Raw genomic sequence first — 15016 nt, 5'->3', positions numbered from 1 at the left:
ATATGGTATTTGTCTTTCTCTGACTGGCTTGTTTCGCTTCGCATAATACTTTCTAGATCCATGCATGTTGCTGCAAATGGCAAGATTTTATTCTTTATCTATGGTGAGTAATATCCCATTGTGTGTGTGTGTGTGTGTGTGTGTGTATAGGTATATATATATATATATCACATCTTTATCCATTCATCTATGGATAGACACTTAGGCTCCTTCCATAGTTTGGCTAAGATAGACTCTCTTAAAGTTTATTTATTTTTGAGAGAGAGTGAGAGCAGGGGAGGGGCATAGAGAGAGAGAATCCCAAGCAGGCTCTGCACCATCAGGGCTGAGCCCAATATGGGGCCAGAACTCATGAACCATGAACCATTAGCTCATGACCTGAACCGCAGTTGGATGCTTAACCGACTGAGCCACCCAGGCGCCCCAAGATGGATTCTTTCAAAAATAAGTACATTTAGGGGTGCCTAGGGCTCAGTCAGTAAAAGCCTCTGTCTTTTGATTTTGGTTGCCCCCTCTGCCCAGGCTCCCTCTTGGGAGCGAAGCCTGCTTAAGATTCTCTCTCCCCCTCTGTCCCTCCCCTGTGCGCACGTGCAAATAAACAAACAAACAAACAAATAAATAAAATACATTTAAAAATTAACTTTATATCATAATCAGCAAAAATGATGAATCAGCATCCGTTACCATGAAAAATAACAATTGTTCGTATCTATTGGGCACCAGCATTCGCATTCGGTCCTCACGTGGCTGCTAGTATTAGTAACCATTTTACAGAGGAAACTGAAGAGTGGAGAAGTTGAGTTATGGAAGTATCCCTACAGAGCTAGAGTGGCGGGGCCGGGCTTCAAACCCCCGCAGGCGAGCTTCACGCGCCTCTAGATTGGAGGTAACTAAAAAATAAAGGCAAGGAAAAGCCAAGTGGGTAAATAATTCTAGCAGGATCCTGCGGCCGCTGGACCGTGAGGCCTGGGCTGTGTGGGGCTCGCGAGAGCAGAGCGGGTCGGGGAGAGCAGCCCCGCGCCGCTGAGACGACGAAATCGGACGGATGGAAGGGACAGTGCGAAGCGGGGACGGACTGCGCCCGCCCGGCCGTGTACCCTCGCCCTCGCCCGCTCCTCGCTCAGGGGCGCCGGGCACCTGCGGGAAGGGCGGGGAATCTCGGCTCCTTCCCCGCCGCGCCCTCCCCGCCCTCTCCCCGCCTCCTTCCAGGCCTTCCCGAGGCCGCCCCCCACCCGACGTCCAAGACCCCGCTGGCCTTGCGGCCCCGGAGCCAAGGTCCCCCGACAGCGGAGGCGCCCTCAGGCCCCCCCCCAGCGAAAGTTAGGCGGGAGCCGCCCCGGCCGGGCCCCGGACCCTCGGGTTTCCCGGAAGCTCTACGCGCGGGTGGCACCACTGTGCCCGGAGCCGCCGCGGCGCCCCGGGCATCCCCACCTCGCGGCGAGAGCTACGAGGCTACGCGGGGGCCGAGGTGAGCGGCGCCGGCCGGGAGGGCTGTCCACCGATCTCCGGTGCAGGCAGGGGCGCTCCGGGCCTCGAACCCGGGGCCGATTCACGGCGGCTCCGACCACGCGGCCGGGTACGCCGCGCCGTAGTGACGGGCGTAGTGGTCGCCGCGCTGGGGCTGCGCTGCTCCGCCAACGCCCGCGGGAGCGGGGGCGGGGAGAACGGCCCCTCTGCCGTCCCCGCCGCCCGAGGCCCCGGGGCCGCGGGGACTTTTATTCTGACACGGCCGGCGCCCGGCTCTGCTTAGTCATGGTGACCTGCGCGCGCTCCGCGCCTCCCCCCGGCGCGCAGCGATGGAGGCGCCCGGGCCTGGGCGACGGAGGCGGAGCTCGAGCGCGGCCATGGCGGGGTGAGTGAGGCGGCCTGCGCCCGGGCTGCGGGCGCCGCGGGCCGGGAGGGCCCCGGGGGTCGGCGAACAGGGCGCCGCGGGCCCGGTCGCCTTGGGGTTCCCGCGGCCCCGCGGAGGGCGCGGCTCGAGTCCTGGCCTTTTGTTGGACGGCGCGACTCGAGGGGTGGCCCGGGAGCTACGCAAGCCGGGCGAGAGGCCCAGGGAGTGCCCCTCGGACCGGGTGCCGGGGAGCGCGGCGCGTCGGGGAGCTTGGTCTGCGCCCTGGGGTTGGCAGTCGAAAGGCTGCGGCGGGGGTCACTTCCTCCCTTCTCCAGGCCTCGGTGGCGGCTCAGGCAGGGCATGCGCAGTCCCCCACTTATCTGCTTCGTGGGGGGAAGTGTCCAGTGTCCAAGGGGCACCGTTGACCGACTGGCCAAAGACCAGGAGGCAGGGCAGGGGCCTCAGCCGGGGAGAGGCGGTCAAGCGGCGCCCTGGGCCCCGATGGAGGAGGGTGCTCTGGCAGGCACAGTGAAGCGGGCAGTCAGCCAGCCACTCGCTTACTGACCCCTGAGCAGTGCCAGGCCCCGGGCAGGCCGTGGGGGAGGCACATGAGAGGGTGGGCACCACCGTGACCTACTCAGGGCTCCCTGCCTTCTGAAGCGCCGGGGCTGAGGGCCCGGGGCTTGGGCCATCCGTCAGAGCAAGCCTCGGAGCTCGGAGCTCATTTCGGTTTCTGACAAGTGCTGCGGTGGAAATAAAACAGGAAGGAGATGACTGTGCGCGGAGCCCGGGAAAGATAAATGGAGAACCTGGGGAGCCTCTTGCAGATTTCCCCGTCTTCTCCCTGAAGGACCTTTCAAAAGGGCAGCTCATGGCCCGGCCCTCCAGACTCCACAGGTTTCATGGAAACCTTCCCGTTAGTCGTCAGTAGCTCTCATTACCCTCCTCCGAGTCCCCAGATTGTCTCTCTCATTCTGCCTCTGAGCCCTTGCCCTTCCCTCTTCCTGGAACATCCCTTTGGTGTGTACATCCTTCTGGTCTCAGCTCTAACAGAGCCCTGGACTACGTGATTTAAAGTAACTGCCCCAAGTCACACTATCACAGTGCTGTTGTCTTTTTTTTTTTTTTTTTTAAATAACCATAATTTATACTCAACTCTTGCTTATTTTACTTATGGCCCATCCTTCATCATCTCCAGGGGGGCACAGTTTCTGCCCCTTTCTCACTGCTGTGTTTCCAGTGCTTAGAACAGCGCCTGGCATACAGTAGATACTCAGTAAATGTTGGTGAGGAGAATGAAAGAAGAAGCTAGACACGCTCTGTCTGACTGACTTTGGCTCAGGTCATGATCTCACTGTCCGTGGGTTCAAGCCCCGTGTCGGGCTCTCTGCTGTCAGCGCAGAGCCCGCTTCGTATCCTCTGTCCACCCCCTCTCTGCCCCTCCACCGCTCATGCTGTTTCTCTTTCTTTCTTTCAAAAATAAGTAAACATAAAAAAAAATAGACATGCTCTATCTAGGAAGGGAAGGGAAGCTGGAACAGAGTGAGCCAAGGGGAGAGGTGGACGGAGGCTGACTGTCTAGGGCTTACGAGGCCATTGAAGAGTTTGGTTTTACTCTTTGTGCCGTGGGGAGTTGTGGGGGGATTCTGAGCAAGGGAGGGACATCATCTGACCCATGTTTTTTTTTTTTTTTTTTTTTTTTAACATTTATTTATTTTTGAGACAGAGAGAGACAGAGCATGAATGGGGGAGGGTCAGAGAGAGGGAGACACAGCTGTCAGCACAGAGCCCGACGCGGGGCTTGAACTCACGGACCGCGAGATCATGACCTGAGCCGAAGTCGGCCGCTTAACCGACTGAGCCACCCAGGCGCCCCCTGACCCGTGTTTTTAAGATGGAATCCTGGGCTGGTGGGGCCATGTGGCAGTTAGCACAAACGGACGTTGCTTCACCTGGGCTTGGGAAGCAAAACTGGTCTAGGAGTCGCTTTATCTTATAAAAGGAGGCCCGACCCCAGGCCCTGCCCCAGCCCTGTGCTCTCCCTCCTCCAGGCCTCTGAGTGCCCGTGGTGGTGTTGTCCCTTGTCACCTGGAACCCCATGCAGCCGGAACCGAGGCCTAGCGGGGCTGGGGCCCGCACCCGATTCCTTCCCCTGAGGTCACAGCGCCCCGAGGGGGCAGGGGACGCGGTGATGTACGCCTCCACCGAGTGCAAAGCCGAGGTGACGCCCTCCCAGCACGGCAACCGCACCTTCAGCTACACGCTAGAGGACCACACCAAGCAGGCCTTTGGCATCATGAACGAGCTGCGGCTCAGCCAGCAGCTGTGTGATGTCACACTGCAGGTCAAATACGAGGACGCGCCGGCCGCCCAGTTCATGGCTCACAAGGTGGTGCTGGCCTCATCTAGCCCTGTCTTCAAGGCCATGTTCACCAACGGGCTGCGGGAGCAGGGCATGGAGGTGGTGTCCATTGAGGGCATCCACCCCAAGGTCATGGAGCGCCTAATCGAGTTTGCCTACACGGCCTCCATCTCCATGGGTGAGAAGTGCGTGCTCCACGTGATGAACGGCGCCGTCATGTACCAGATCGACAGTGTCGTCCGCGCCTGCAGCGACTTCCTGGTGCAGCAGCTGGACCCCAGCAACGCCATTGGCATTGCCAACTTCGCCGAACAGATCGGCTGTGCCGAGCTGCACCAGCGAGCCCGCGAGTACATCTACATGCACTTCGGAGAGGTGAGTGGTGGGGGGAGACGTAAGGCAGGGCTTATCAGAAGGACCAGCGACGGATGGACAAGGGTCAGATCAGGGAGCTGGAGAAAAACAGGGTTCTGGGGTCCTAGTCTACACACCTGGGGTGACCCTGGGAAACAGCCGAGGAAGGTGAGCGCTTCATGGGTCCATCTTCGTGGGTCACTGACTTCTCCGGGGTCAAGGGCAGGCAGTGACCCACGAAGATGGACCCATGAAGCTCGTTCCCATGCAGGGAACATGACAGCAGCTCAGCCCTGGGGTGCGCGGAGCAGGGCCCGATGCTTCAGGCCGTCAGCAGATATTTATGGAACACCCGTGACATGCTGCCTACCTCAGATGTGACCCTTAGATGAGTTTTCTTTGGTCGACGCAGTGTCGTCCTTACACTGTTCTTGGTTTCATTTTCGTTTTTGAGTGGAGGAAGTTGTGAGCATAAAATGACAGATTCCTTATAAAATCACAGTGATGAGCCCAGATTCTTGGGTGGCACCCACTGGTGGCTGTGCCCTTGGGATGATGATAATCATAAGTGTTTGTTGAGCCCTGGCTGGGCCAACCCCGGTTCTAAGTGATTTCCATTCTTCAAAGCGTTGGATTTTCTCAACTCTCTTAAGAGGAAGTACCACCCCTAGGTCTGGCCCAAGAGGGCTGTACCCCAGGTCCCAAGCCTTCGAGAGTCCCGTGGTTTAGAGTGCCTTCCTGAAAATTTCCTTTCTTTCTTTCTTTCTTTCTTTCTTTCTTTCTTTCTTTCTTTCTTTTTCTTTCTTTCTCTTTAAAATTTTTTAATATTTATTTATTTTGAGAGAGAGACAGAGTGTGAGCAGGGGAGGGGCAGAGAGAGAGGGAGACACAGAATCCAAAGCAGGCTCCAGGCTCTGAGCCGTCAGCACAGAGCCTGATGCAGGGCTCGAACTCACACACTGTGAGTCATGACCTGAGCCGAAGTCGGAGGCTCAACCAACTGAGCCACCCAGGCGCCCCTTCTTCCTGGAAATGTTCAAAGCCCTCCTCCAGGGGCTAGGATCCGCCGGGGTAGATAGTGCCCTGGTTTCCATTTCTCCCCTTAAGGGACAGATGTTCTCCCCTCTACCACACATGTGGGGTTGACCAGATGCCCTGTGGACCTCTGGCACTGGTCCTAGGGCCTATGGCTTCCAGAAAGGCGGTCTGTGAGCAGGGCTTTCCGACAGGCTTGCATAATGTTTCTTTAAAGGGATTGCATGGGCTTGGGGTACCTACCAGAGCATTGGTGGCCTGCTGATGTGGGCTGACTGAAATTGCTTTTATAGACTGGTACCTGACAAGAAATACTTGCCTGGGGCCCTGTCTACCCTACCATATAGTTGGCTACCTCGCCCGGCTGTGAGGTAGCTGCTAACACAAACCCCCTTTACAGAGGAAGAAAACCAAGGCCTGGAGCGTTTCAGGTATTTGCCCAACAAGTCACCTACTTAGAAAGTAGTGGGCCATATTGTAGCTCAGCCTTCTTCTTTAGAGCCTACACTTTTCTAGAACATTCTAGTGCTGCTACTTTTTCCTTTTTAGCCAATCTACCCTTTTGAAAAAGTAAGGTCGGAGGTGCCTGGATGGCTCGGTCAGTCAAGCGGCTGACTCGTGGTTTCAGCTCAGTCACGATCGCATGGTTTTGTGAGTTCGAGCCCCGCGTCGGGCTCTGCGCGGACAGTGTTGAGCCTGCTCGGGATTCTCTGTCTCCTTCTCCCTCTCTGCCCCTCCCCCACTTGCACTGTCTGTCTCTCTTAAAAAAGAAACTTAAAAACAAAGAAAAAGTAAGGTTGTTTAAAAACAACAAACGGGTGACCTTGTAGGTCAAGCACAAAACGAAACAAAAAGGTACGTGGTGCATCGTCTCTTTGCCCGTTTACCTGAGTGCCTACTTCTGATATGCCTGGCATGTGTGGCACCAGCTCATTTAATCTTCGCGCCCTGTGAAGTTGATGCCGTTCAAATCCCCGTTTCACCAAACCGGCAACTGAGACTGCCCGAGGCAGGTTGAGAGACGTGCCCCCAAGATCGCGCCGCCGTGGCGGGCTCGGGGGAGCGGCACGCGGGAGTCAGCCTGCCACGGTAATGCCCTCTACAGGTGGCCAAGCAAGAGGAGTTCTTCAACCTGTCCCACTGCCAGCTGGTGACTCTCATCAGCCGAGACGATCTGAACGTGCGCTGCGAGTCCGAGGTCTTCCACGCCTGTATCAACTGGGTCAAGTACGACTGCGAGCAGCGGCGGTTCTACGTGCAGGCGCTGCTCAGGGCCGTGCGATGCCACTCGCTGACACCCCGCTTCCTGCAGATGCAGCTGCAGAAGTGCGAGATCTTGCAGGCGGACTCCCGCTGCAAGGACTACCTGGTCAAGATCTTCCAGGAGCTGACCTTGCACAAGCCCACGCAGGTGATGCCCTGTCGGGCGCCCAAAGTGGGCCGGCTCATCTACACCGCCGGCGGCTACTTCCGCCAGTCGCTCAGCTACCTGGAGGCCTACAACCCCAGCGATGGCACTTGGCTCCGACTGGCGGACCTGCAGGTGCCTCGTAGTGGCCTGGCGGGCTGCGTCGTGGGCGGGCTGCTGTATGCCGTGGGTGGCCGGAACAACTCGCCCGACGGCAACACCGACTCCAGTGCCCTGGACTGCTATAACCCCATGACCAACCAGTGGTCACCCTGTGCCCCCATGAGCGTGCCGCGCAATCGGATTGGGGTTGGGGTCATCGACGGGCACATCTATGCCGTGGGTGGCTCCCATGGCTGCATCCACCACAACAGTGTGGAGAGGTGAGTGGCAGGGCCCGGAGGGGGTGGACGCTGAGGGTCCCATTGCTACCGGGTCCCAACCCATTGGGATGTGGAGACTTCCCCTGTTGTCGAGTGCCTGTCTCTCTGTGCCCTACCTTCAGGGAGTGGACGCCTCCAGGTGAAGCTAAATTCCTGGGAGATGTAGGGTCAGGGACCTTGGATGATGTGTCTGGGCCTGGGAATTGCCTACAGGGCTGTCACAAACCCATACAACTCTTTTTCTGCAGGTCTGGAAAGAGTTCTATGATTTTGAAGTTACTGTAAAATGCTAATTTTATTAAACCATGACACCTCGCTGCCATCTGCCTCAAAATTGCCATAATAAACAGATGTACGAGGTGTTCTGTGTGGAAGGTGCCCCTGGGATATGGTACCCTTGTACAGTGCACAACCTGCACAACTGCATGGTGACCCTGCGTTTAGAAGCTGAGTATTTTGGTCTTTCTGCTTTTGCACAGCCAGTCCTCTGCCCCCTCCTCTTGCAGAAGTGTGATCCAGGATACAGTTCTCACCTGGAGCACTTGTTAAAACAAACTCCCTAGCCCACTGCTGGAGACCTGGCATCGGTGGTGGGCTCGGAGTGAGGCTGGGCAATGGGAATTTTAAGTAAGCCCCACACTTGGACAAAAACCATCCTGCGTGGTAGCCTAGTTGCTAGAGTTAGGATTCTGGTGTCTTAGAAGGCTGGGTCAAACCCCAGCGCCACGCCCTTGGCGACCCTGGATATGCCATATCATCCCTCTGTGCTTCCATCTTGTCACCCGGAGGTGACGGGAGATGGCAACGGGGACCACCTGCCCAACAGGCCGGGTGCGGTTTGGGTGGGATGACACACAACAGCACGGGGCCTCGCCGTGGGGCAGGGTGTGGCCACCAGCATGCAACACACGCACGCGTGACCTTGAACCGATGATGGCTGTGAGCCTCAGTTTCCCTCAGAGAATAGCTGGAAGGACGAAAGAGCTCAGTGCCCACAGAACTGGCAGAATATCGGGTCACAGTACGTGTTCCCCCGAGGTCAGCTACGACTGCCATTGTCGCTGTCCTTCCTTTGCAGGTATGAGCCAGAGCGGGACGAGTGGCACCTGGTGGCCCCAATGCTGACTCGAAGGATCGGGGTGGGAGTGGCTGTCCTCAACCGTTTGCTCTATGCCGTCGGGGGCTTTGACGGCACAAACCGCCTCAACTCAGCCGAGTGTTACTACCCAGAGAGAAACGAGTGGCGGATGATCGCACCCATGAACACCATCCGAAGTGGGGCAGGTGGGTGGGGGCTGCGGGAGGGGACGGTGGAGGGACACCCTCCCACTCCTGAGAATGCAACTCGGCCAGGCCTGGGGAAGGCTTCCTGTTTTGATCTTAAACCCTGTGGCACACACACAAGAGCTAGATTCTGACCGAGTCCAAGCTCTTCTCTTGCGGCTTTGTTTCTAAAGGGTCTCCCGGGAGAGGGGAGCGGGGAGGGCGCCCCCAAGAAGGTGGTGGCTAGGCCCCCAATGCCAGGCCCCGGAGTCACCCTCTCTGCATGGTACGGTTTAGGAGTCTGTGTCTTGCACAACTGTATCTATGCTGCGGGGGGCTACGATGGTCAGGACCAGCTGAACAGCGTGGAGCGCTATGATGTGGAGACAGAAACGTGGACTTTTGTAGCTCCCATGAAGCATCGGCGAAGTGCCCTGGGGATTACTGTGCACCAGGGAAGAATCTACGTTCTGGGTGAGGCCCTGGGGGCGGAAACCTGGGTGGAGAAAACTGATTAGCCCCGTCTCTTGGGGGTGGGCTCAAATCCCAGCAGGAAGGCTTCTTGTGGGTCCTTCCCCCTCTTTCTTTCCCCTGCCCTCAGAGGGGGTGATTGTGTCCCCTGCTGTCCCTGCAGGAGGCTACGACGGTCACACGTTCCTGGACAGTGTGGAGTGTTATGACCCAGACACCGACACCTGGAGCGAGGTGACCCACATGACATCCGGCCGGAGCGGCGTGGGTGTCGCCGTCACCATGGAACCCTGCCGAAAGCAGATCGACCAGCAGAACTGTACCTGTTGAGCCACTTTTGTTTCTTGGGCAAAAAAAACGGTCCGATTGAGAGTATTGTTGTTTTTGTACAAAAACAGGGGCAAAAGAAAAGGCGCCAGAGCAAATGCTTATCCTCCAAGATGGGAGGCTGAGATGCCTCAGTGTTAAAATGACAAGCAGAGAGAAAAGAAGGCCCGAGTGGGACCCACGAGCCTGTCAGAGTAGTCCCAGGAATGTCCAAGAGAGCCTTTCTGGGCAGGGGAGGCATGAGGGCAGGCTCCCAGGAGAGAGGCCCCTGCACCCACTGCCTGAGAATAGGCCCGGGGCCCATACCCGCGGCCGCCACCTCCCCTCGGGGTGAAAGCAGGTGCCGAGGTCGGGCCCGTTTTTGTTCCTTGTGTCTTTGTGATTGGTTCCTGGAGGCCTGGGAAGGAGCTGACTGAGGCCTCGAGGGGTGAGGCCTCTGCGGAGGTGTGGACCCCAGGGATGGTCCTGTACATAGAAACCACTGGATATCTCTGCCCTGGACAGTCAATTTTGTTGATAAGTAACCATATAACTTTCCAATGAAAATAAAGAACTAACTAGTGTCTTCCACCCGGGCTCTCAGCTGGAGGTCTCGAACCTGGGGACAGAAAGAAGTCTTCTGAGATGTATCCAAGTCTTTGATTTCGACTTTGAATTTGAAACCAGCCCGTTATCTCTGCCCATCAACTTGACATGTAGGGCATCTTTCTCCCCGTAGACAAGCCACACAGGGCTCACTTTGTCACTTTTGGCTGCTCTGAAGACAATGACCCAGCTCCTTGACACCTCTCTTAGGGCTCCCTGGAGCTCTCTTGTAAGGCAAACCATCCCAACATGCCTTCCAAGTCACTGAAAATCTGTCCAGTCATTCTTATGTGCTTCAGTCGCACAGACTGAGTGTTTTGTTTTGGCGCCTGGGTATTAAAAAGACAAAGGGGTTCTTGGGAATGTTCTTAGGCTCCATATAGCCTGGTCTCTTCTGAACAATTCCTGTGAAGGCATTATATGGCCAGGATCGATCGATCGATCAATCTCTCTCTCTCTCTCTCTCAATCTCTTTTATTTATTTATTTTTCAATTTAGAGCATGCAAGCAGGGAAGAGGGAGACAGAATCTTAAGCGGGCTCCACGCTTGGTGCAGAGCCCAACCAAGGGCTTGATCCCACGACTCTGGGATCACGACCTGAGCCGAAATCAAGAGTTGGACGTTCAACCAACTGAGCCACCCAGGCGTCCCTGGCCTGGATCTCTTAAGCCGATTAACTCTCTTTGTGCTGGGAGAGTGGAGCACAGAGGAAAGAAGTATGACCTCAACTATGAGGAATTTCGTAGGCTCTCCCAAGTAGCTGAGCCAGGAAACATTTGATTCCTTCCCTTCCAGGGAAAGCCTAACTGCCCATCTGTGCAGCTTCATTCACTCGGTTCACCTGAAGGCTGTCTTGGCTGGGCCGCTTCCTGGAACCAGAAAACAAGTCTACGTTGGCTGCACTGAGTGGATGGGGGAGAACTAGAAGTTGCAAATGTAACATCTGGATAGCCTCTTAGCATTGGCAGAGTGTTTTCTACACATGATTTGATGCTCGAGAGTGCTGGGCTCTAGGAAGGGCAAGCCTGAATTCTTTACAGCTCGGAGGTTCGGAGAAGTGACTTGCCCGAGGTCATGTGGCCACTAAGTGGTAGAGGTCGGATTCGAGCAGCTCTACCACTGTGATCGTGAGAAGGGATAGAAGGGGCTCCCGTGGGGGTCAGTGTGTAGATCGGTGGTTCTAGAAACAGTGATCGAATCTGGAGTCCAGAGGAATTTGCATGTAGTTCAGTGGCCAGAAGCCACACGGCCTGTCCCAGAGTGGCGTCTCCTTCCCCCTATGGAGGTCAGGTTTAGCTGATTCAGTAAAGCAATTCGGGAATCAGCAGTCAGGTGCAGTTTCTTACCCGCAAAAATGGTACTTGGGACACCTACTGGGCAACAGGCCCTGTGTAAGCTGCTGGCCCAACAAAGGTAAGTATTTACGTTCCCTTTCAAACTCCGCAAAAACAGCCATTTAAAAAAGACCTTGCTGTGCTGGGCACTGGGGCAACGGTAGTGAACAGGCCCCAAGTGATTCCCACCCTCATGGAGAGTATAGCCTAACAGCGGAGCAGGGCCTCCAACTCGTTCTGGTTTGCCCAGGACATTCCCGGTCTGAACACTGAAAGCCTGGCGTCCCAGAACCCCTCAGTCCCCAGGAAACCGGGCCAACTCTCCAGGTAAGCCAGAGGCTGCAGAAGCAATATTAAAACCGTGCTAAGTGGCAGGCAGCTGAGGGTCACGGTGAGCTTTGCATTTGTACGTCGATGGCTCTGGAAGCTGTGCGGACGTGGCTGGGACCTGGAGCGCACCGGGGAAGGCCAAGCAGCTATTGCATTAGCCTGGCGAGAGAGGATGGCAGTTTGGATTAGGTTGTGGGAGTGAAGTCGACTCTACTGGTGGAGAGACTGATTAGATAAGAAGGGCAGAGAATTAGGAATGCTCCTGGGTGGCTTCAACCTTAAGCAGCCAGAGGTAGAGAACCTTTGAGGAGGCCGCAGTTCCAGAAGGGAAGTGACAGTGTTTTGGGGTGTGTCAGCTTTGAGGCCTCAAGATACAACTGTTTTAGGAAAGTACACAGTCCTATTTTTCTAGCCTTTAGGCTTTAATGCTTCCAACCAGTTCTCAAATGGCTACTCTACCAGATGTGAAGTGAGGTGTTCAGACACAGTAAGAAACAAACATGACACTGCCTCTTTCTCATAGAGCTAGAGTTCATAATCACAACATGCGTATGTAATTAAGCTCAAAGGTAAGCTTTCTGAAAGCCAGGAGCTCGACCTAGGTCAGAGGCCCTGAGAAAGCATTGTTGAGCAGTTGGCTTTCTCACAGAAATCCAAAGGAACTGATAGTGTCAACTAGGTGGAGAAAGGAGGGGCAAGATTCTGGACAGAGGAAACATCAGTGCAAAGGTCCTGAGGCACTGGGAAGCAAGTCTGGATGAAGCTCTGAGAGGGAGTAGGAACACGGTGTCAGATGGGGCCCTGTGGGCCATGTTCATTTCTCTTTGTTAAATACCTAAGTATTAACTTTAAAAAATTAGAGCATTATAGATTGAGCTGAAATATTACTATCTGTCCATTCTAGCCCCCTCTAAATTAAACACACACACACACATAATGCAGTAATGTTCTGTATTTCCTTACAAAAGTGGCACAATGTTGCCTGTATTATTCTGCAACTTGCTTTTCCTCCTCAGACTTCTAGATCTTTCCATGTGTGATGTCACACACATTCCTTTTACCAGCTACCCATGTTGTGTTTTATCTCTTCCACTACTGACAGATGTTTAGGTCTTTTCATTTCTCAGAATTACAGATAAGGATGAAATGCCCACTCTTAACCATGTCTCCTTGGGCACAAATGTGTATATTTCTCCAGGGGGCTAAGAGGTGGAACTTACTAGATTGTAGGCTAAGCACAGCTTTCCTTAGATGCTGCCAGATCGTCCTCCAAAATGGTGGTAACAAACCCTATCCTTACTGTTTCTAGAAGTTCTTTATAAATTTCACACAATCAAATGTATCACTCTCGGTGTTTCTCCCATTTTGTGTCATATTTAAGAAGGACTTTTGGTTCTCGCCATTTTCTGCAGCTTCCTACCCATAAATTGTTTCTGCCTTAGTTAACCAGACTTTGTTTTTGTTGGTTCTGCTAAAATCAAGAATCCTGAATAATAGAGAAATTAAGAAATTTTGGTAATATTTTTCCCTCAGATATTGTTGTTTTGTTTTTGGACTATTTTTAAATCCAACAGGAATTATTGGTATGCATGGTATCAAGTAGGAATTTAGTGGGATTTTTTTTTTTTTTTTGTATGGATAGCTACTGCTGTTCAACCATTTATTTTTCAATTTCTTGACTCATTACTTCTTTAGGCATAGTTTTGAAATGCTATCCCAATCATATAGAACATTCTCATAAGTGCATGGGGACCTCTCTTCTGTTTTATTGACTCTCTGCTGTTTTACCTAAATATCCATTTTTGCATCAACTTCATTTTAATTACTACAGTTTTATAACATGTCTTAATATATAGAATAACTCCTTTCTCCCTTTTTCTATTAAAAAAAAAAAACCTGAGCTATTCTGTTATTGCATTATTTATTCCTGTGATGAATGAAATTCAACGAAAAATCAGAATTTTAATTGGGTTGCATTCAAATTATTGAGTTGGGGAGAAAGAACATTTTTACAACATTAGGTCTCTCAACTCATGAACTTGATTTATCTATTTAGGGGACTTTTCTTTCCTGTCCACAGGAAAGTTTTTTTTTTGTTTTTTTTTTTTTAATTTTTTTTTTCAACGTTTATTTATTTTTGGGACAGAGAGAGACAGAGCATGAACGGGGGAGGGGCAGAGAGAGAGGGAGACACAGAATTGGAAACTGGCTCCAGGCTCCGAGCCATTAGCCCAGAGCCCGACGCGGGGCTCGAACTCACGGACCGCGAGATCGTGACCTGGCTGAAGTCGGACGCTTAACCGACTGCGCCACCCAGGCGCCCCAGGAAAGTTTTATACTTACTCCACAAAGGGTTTTTTCTTGGGAGTTTTATAGGTCTGGTTGCTGTTGTCAATGAGATCTTTACTCTTTGATCCTTTAAAATTGGTATTTCTGGCATATGGGAAACTTGTTGGTATATTGATCTTCTACCTCTCTCTAGTTTTTTTTTTTTTTAAGCAGGTAACTAAATCACCTGCAAATAATAACAGTGTAGTGTCACCTTTCCAATAGTTTTACCACTCATTTCCTTTTCTTGCCTCATACCAGTAGCTAAGACCATCTGTGAAATGTTGGTTAGTTGTGGTAATAGTGGGGATAATTGTCTTATTCCTTTTTTTAAAAAGGTTTTATTTAAGTAATCTCTACACCCAATGTGGGGCTCCAACTCATGACCCAGAGGTCAAGAGTAACACACTCCTCTGTCTGAACCAGCCACGCACCCTGTCTTCTTCCTAATAATAAGAGGGCCGCTTCTAATCCGCCACTAGTAAATCTGATGTTTGCCAAAAGATGTTCTGTAATCTGTACCTTAACTTTTGCTGGAACTTTTATCAAGTGCAGGAAACTCTCTTCTGTGTCCAGTTTGCTACATTGTTGTTATTGTTTTTAAATCACAAATGGGTGCTGGATTTTCCAGAAGTCTCTCATTCAATTGCATCCCAAGAAATTGCATTTCTGACAAATGCCCAGTTGATGCTGATGCTGTTGTCCAGGGACCACACTGCAACACATATTGGTGTTAGAACAACGGGGGCACCTGAGCAGTTCAGTTAAGCGTCCGACTTCGGCTCGGGTCATGATCTCGTGGCCCATGAGTCTGAGCCCCGCGTCGCGCTCTGTGCTGACAGGCCAGAGCCTGGAGCCTGCTTCGGATTCTGTGTGTGTCTCTCTCTGTCCCTTCCCCACTCATGCTCTGTCTCTGTCTCTGTCTCTCTCTCAAAAAAACCCAAAAAATAAAAAACCAAAACATTATAACAAGAACAACAGGTTAAAGGCACATTCCAAGAAAC

At 53.1% G+C, this 15016-nt stretch overlaps 1 protein-coding gene across 2 annotated transcripts; it reads left to right on the top strand.

The window, feature by feature from the left end:
- Window positions 1-1027: 1027 nt before the first annotated feature.
- On the top strand, window positions 1028-10004 carry KEAP1 (kelch like ECH associated protein 1). Of its 2 annotated transcripts, none has more exons than XM_043586507.1 (6): window positions 1028-1468; window positions 3883-4568; window positions 6688-7373; window positions 8452-8657; window positions 8934-9110; window positions 9271-10004. In XM_043586507.1, exons 2-6 carry the CDS (start codon window positions 3930-3932, stop codon window positions 9435-9437), a joined length of 1875 nt encoding a protein of 624 aa, XP_043442442.1. In that variant the 5' UTR covers window positions 1028-1468; window positions 3883-3929; the 3' UTR covers window positions 9438-10004. The 2 variants fall into 2 exon arrangements, with proteins under 2 accessions (XP_043442442.1, XP_043442441.1); XM_043586506.1 differs by having other exon boundaries at window positions 1212-1852.
- The last annotated feature ends 5012 nt before the right edge of the window (window positions 10005-15016 follow it).

This window comes from Prionailurus bengalensis, chromosome A2 (genome assembly GCF_016509475.1).
Source record: "Prionailurus bengalensis isolate Pbe53 chromosome A2, Fcat_Pben_1.1_paternal_pri, whole genome shotgun sequence".
Taxonomy (NCBI): Eukaryota; Metazoa; Chordata; class Mammalia; order Carnivora; family Felidae; genus Prionailurus; species Prionailurus bengalensis.
The sequence above is the reverse complement of the archived record's forward strand: the minus strand, read 5'-3'. Positions and strand labels throughout refer to the sequence as shown.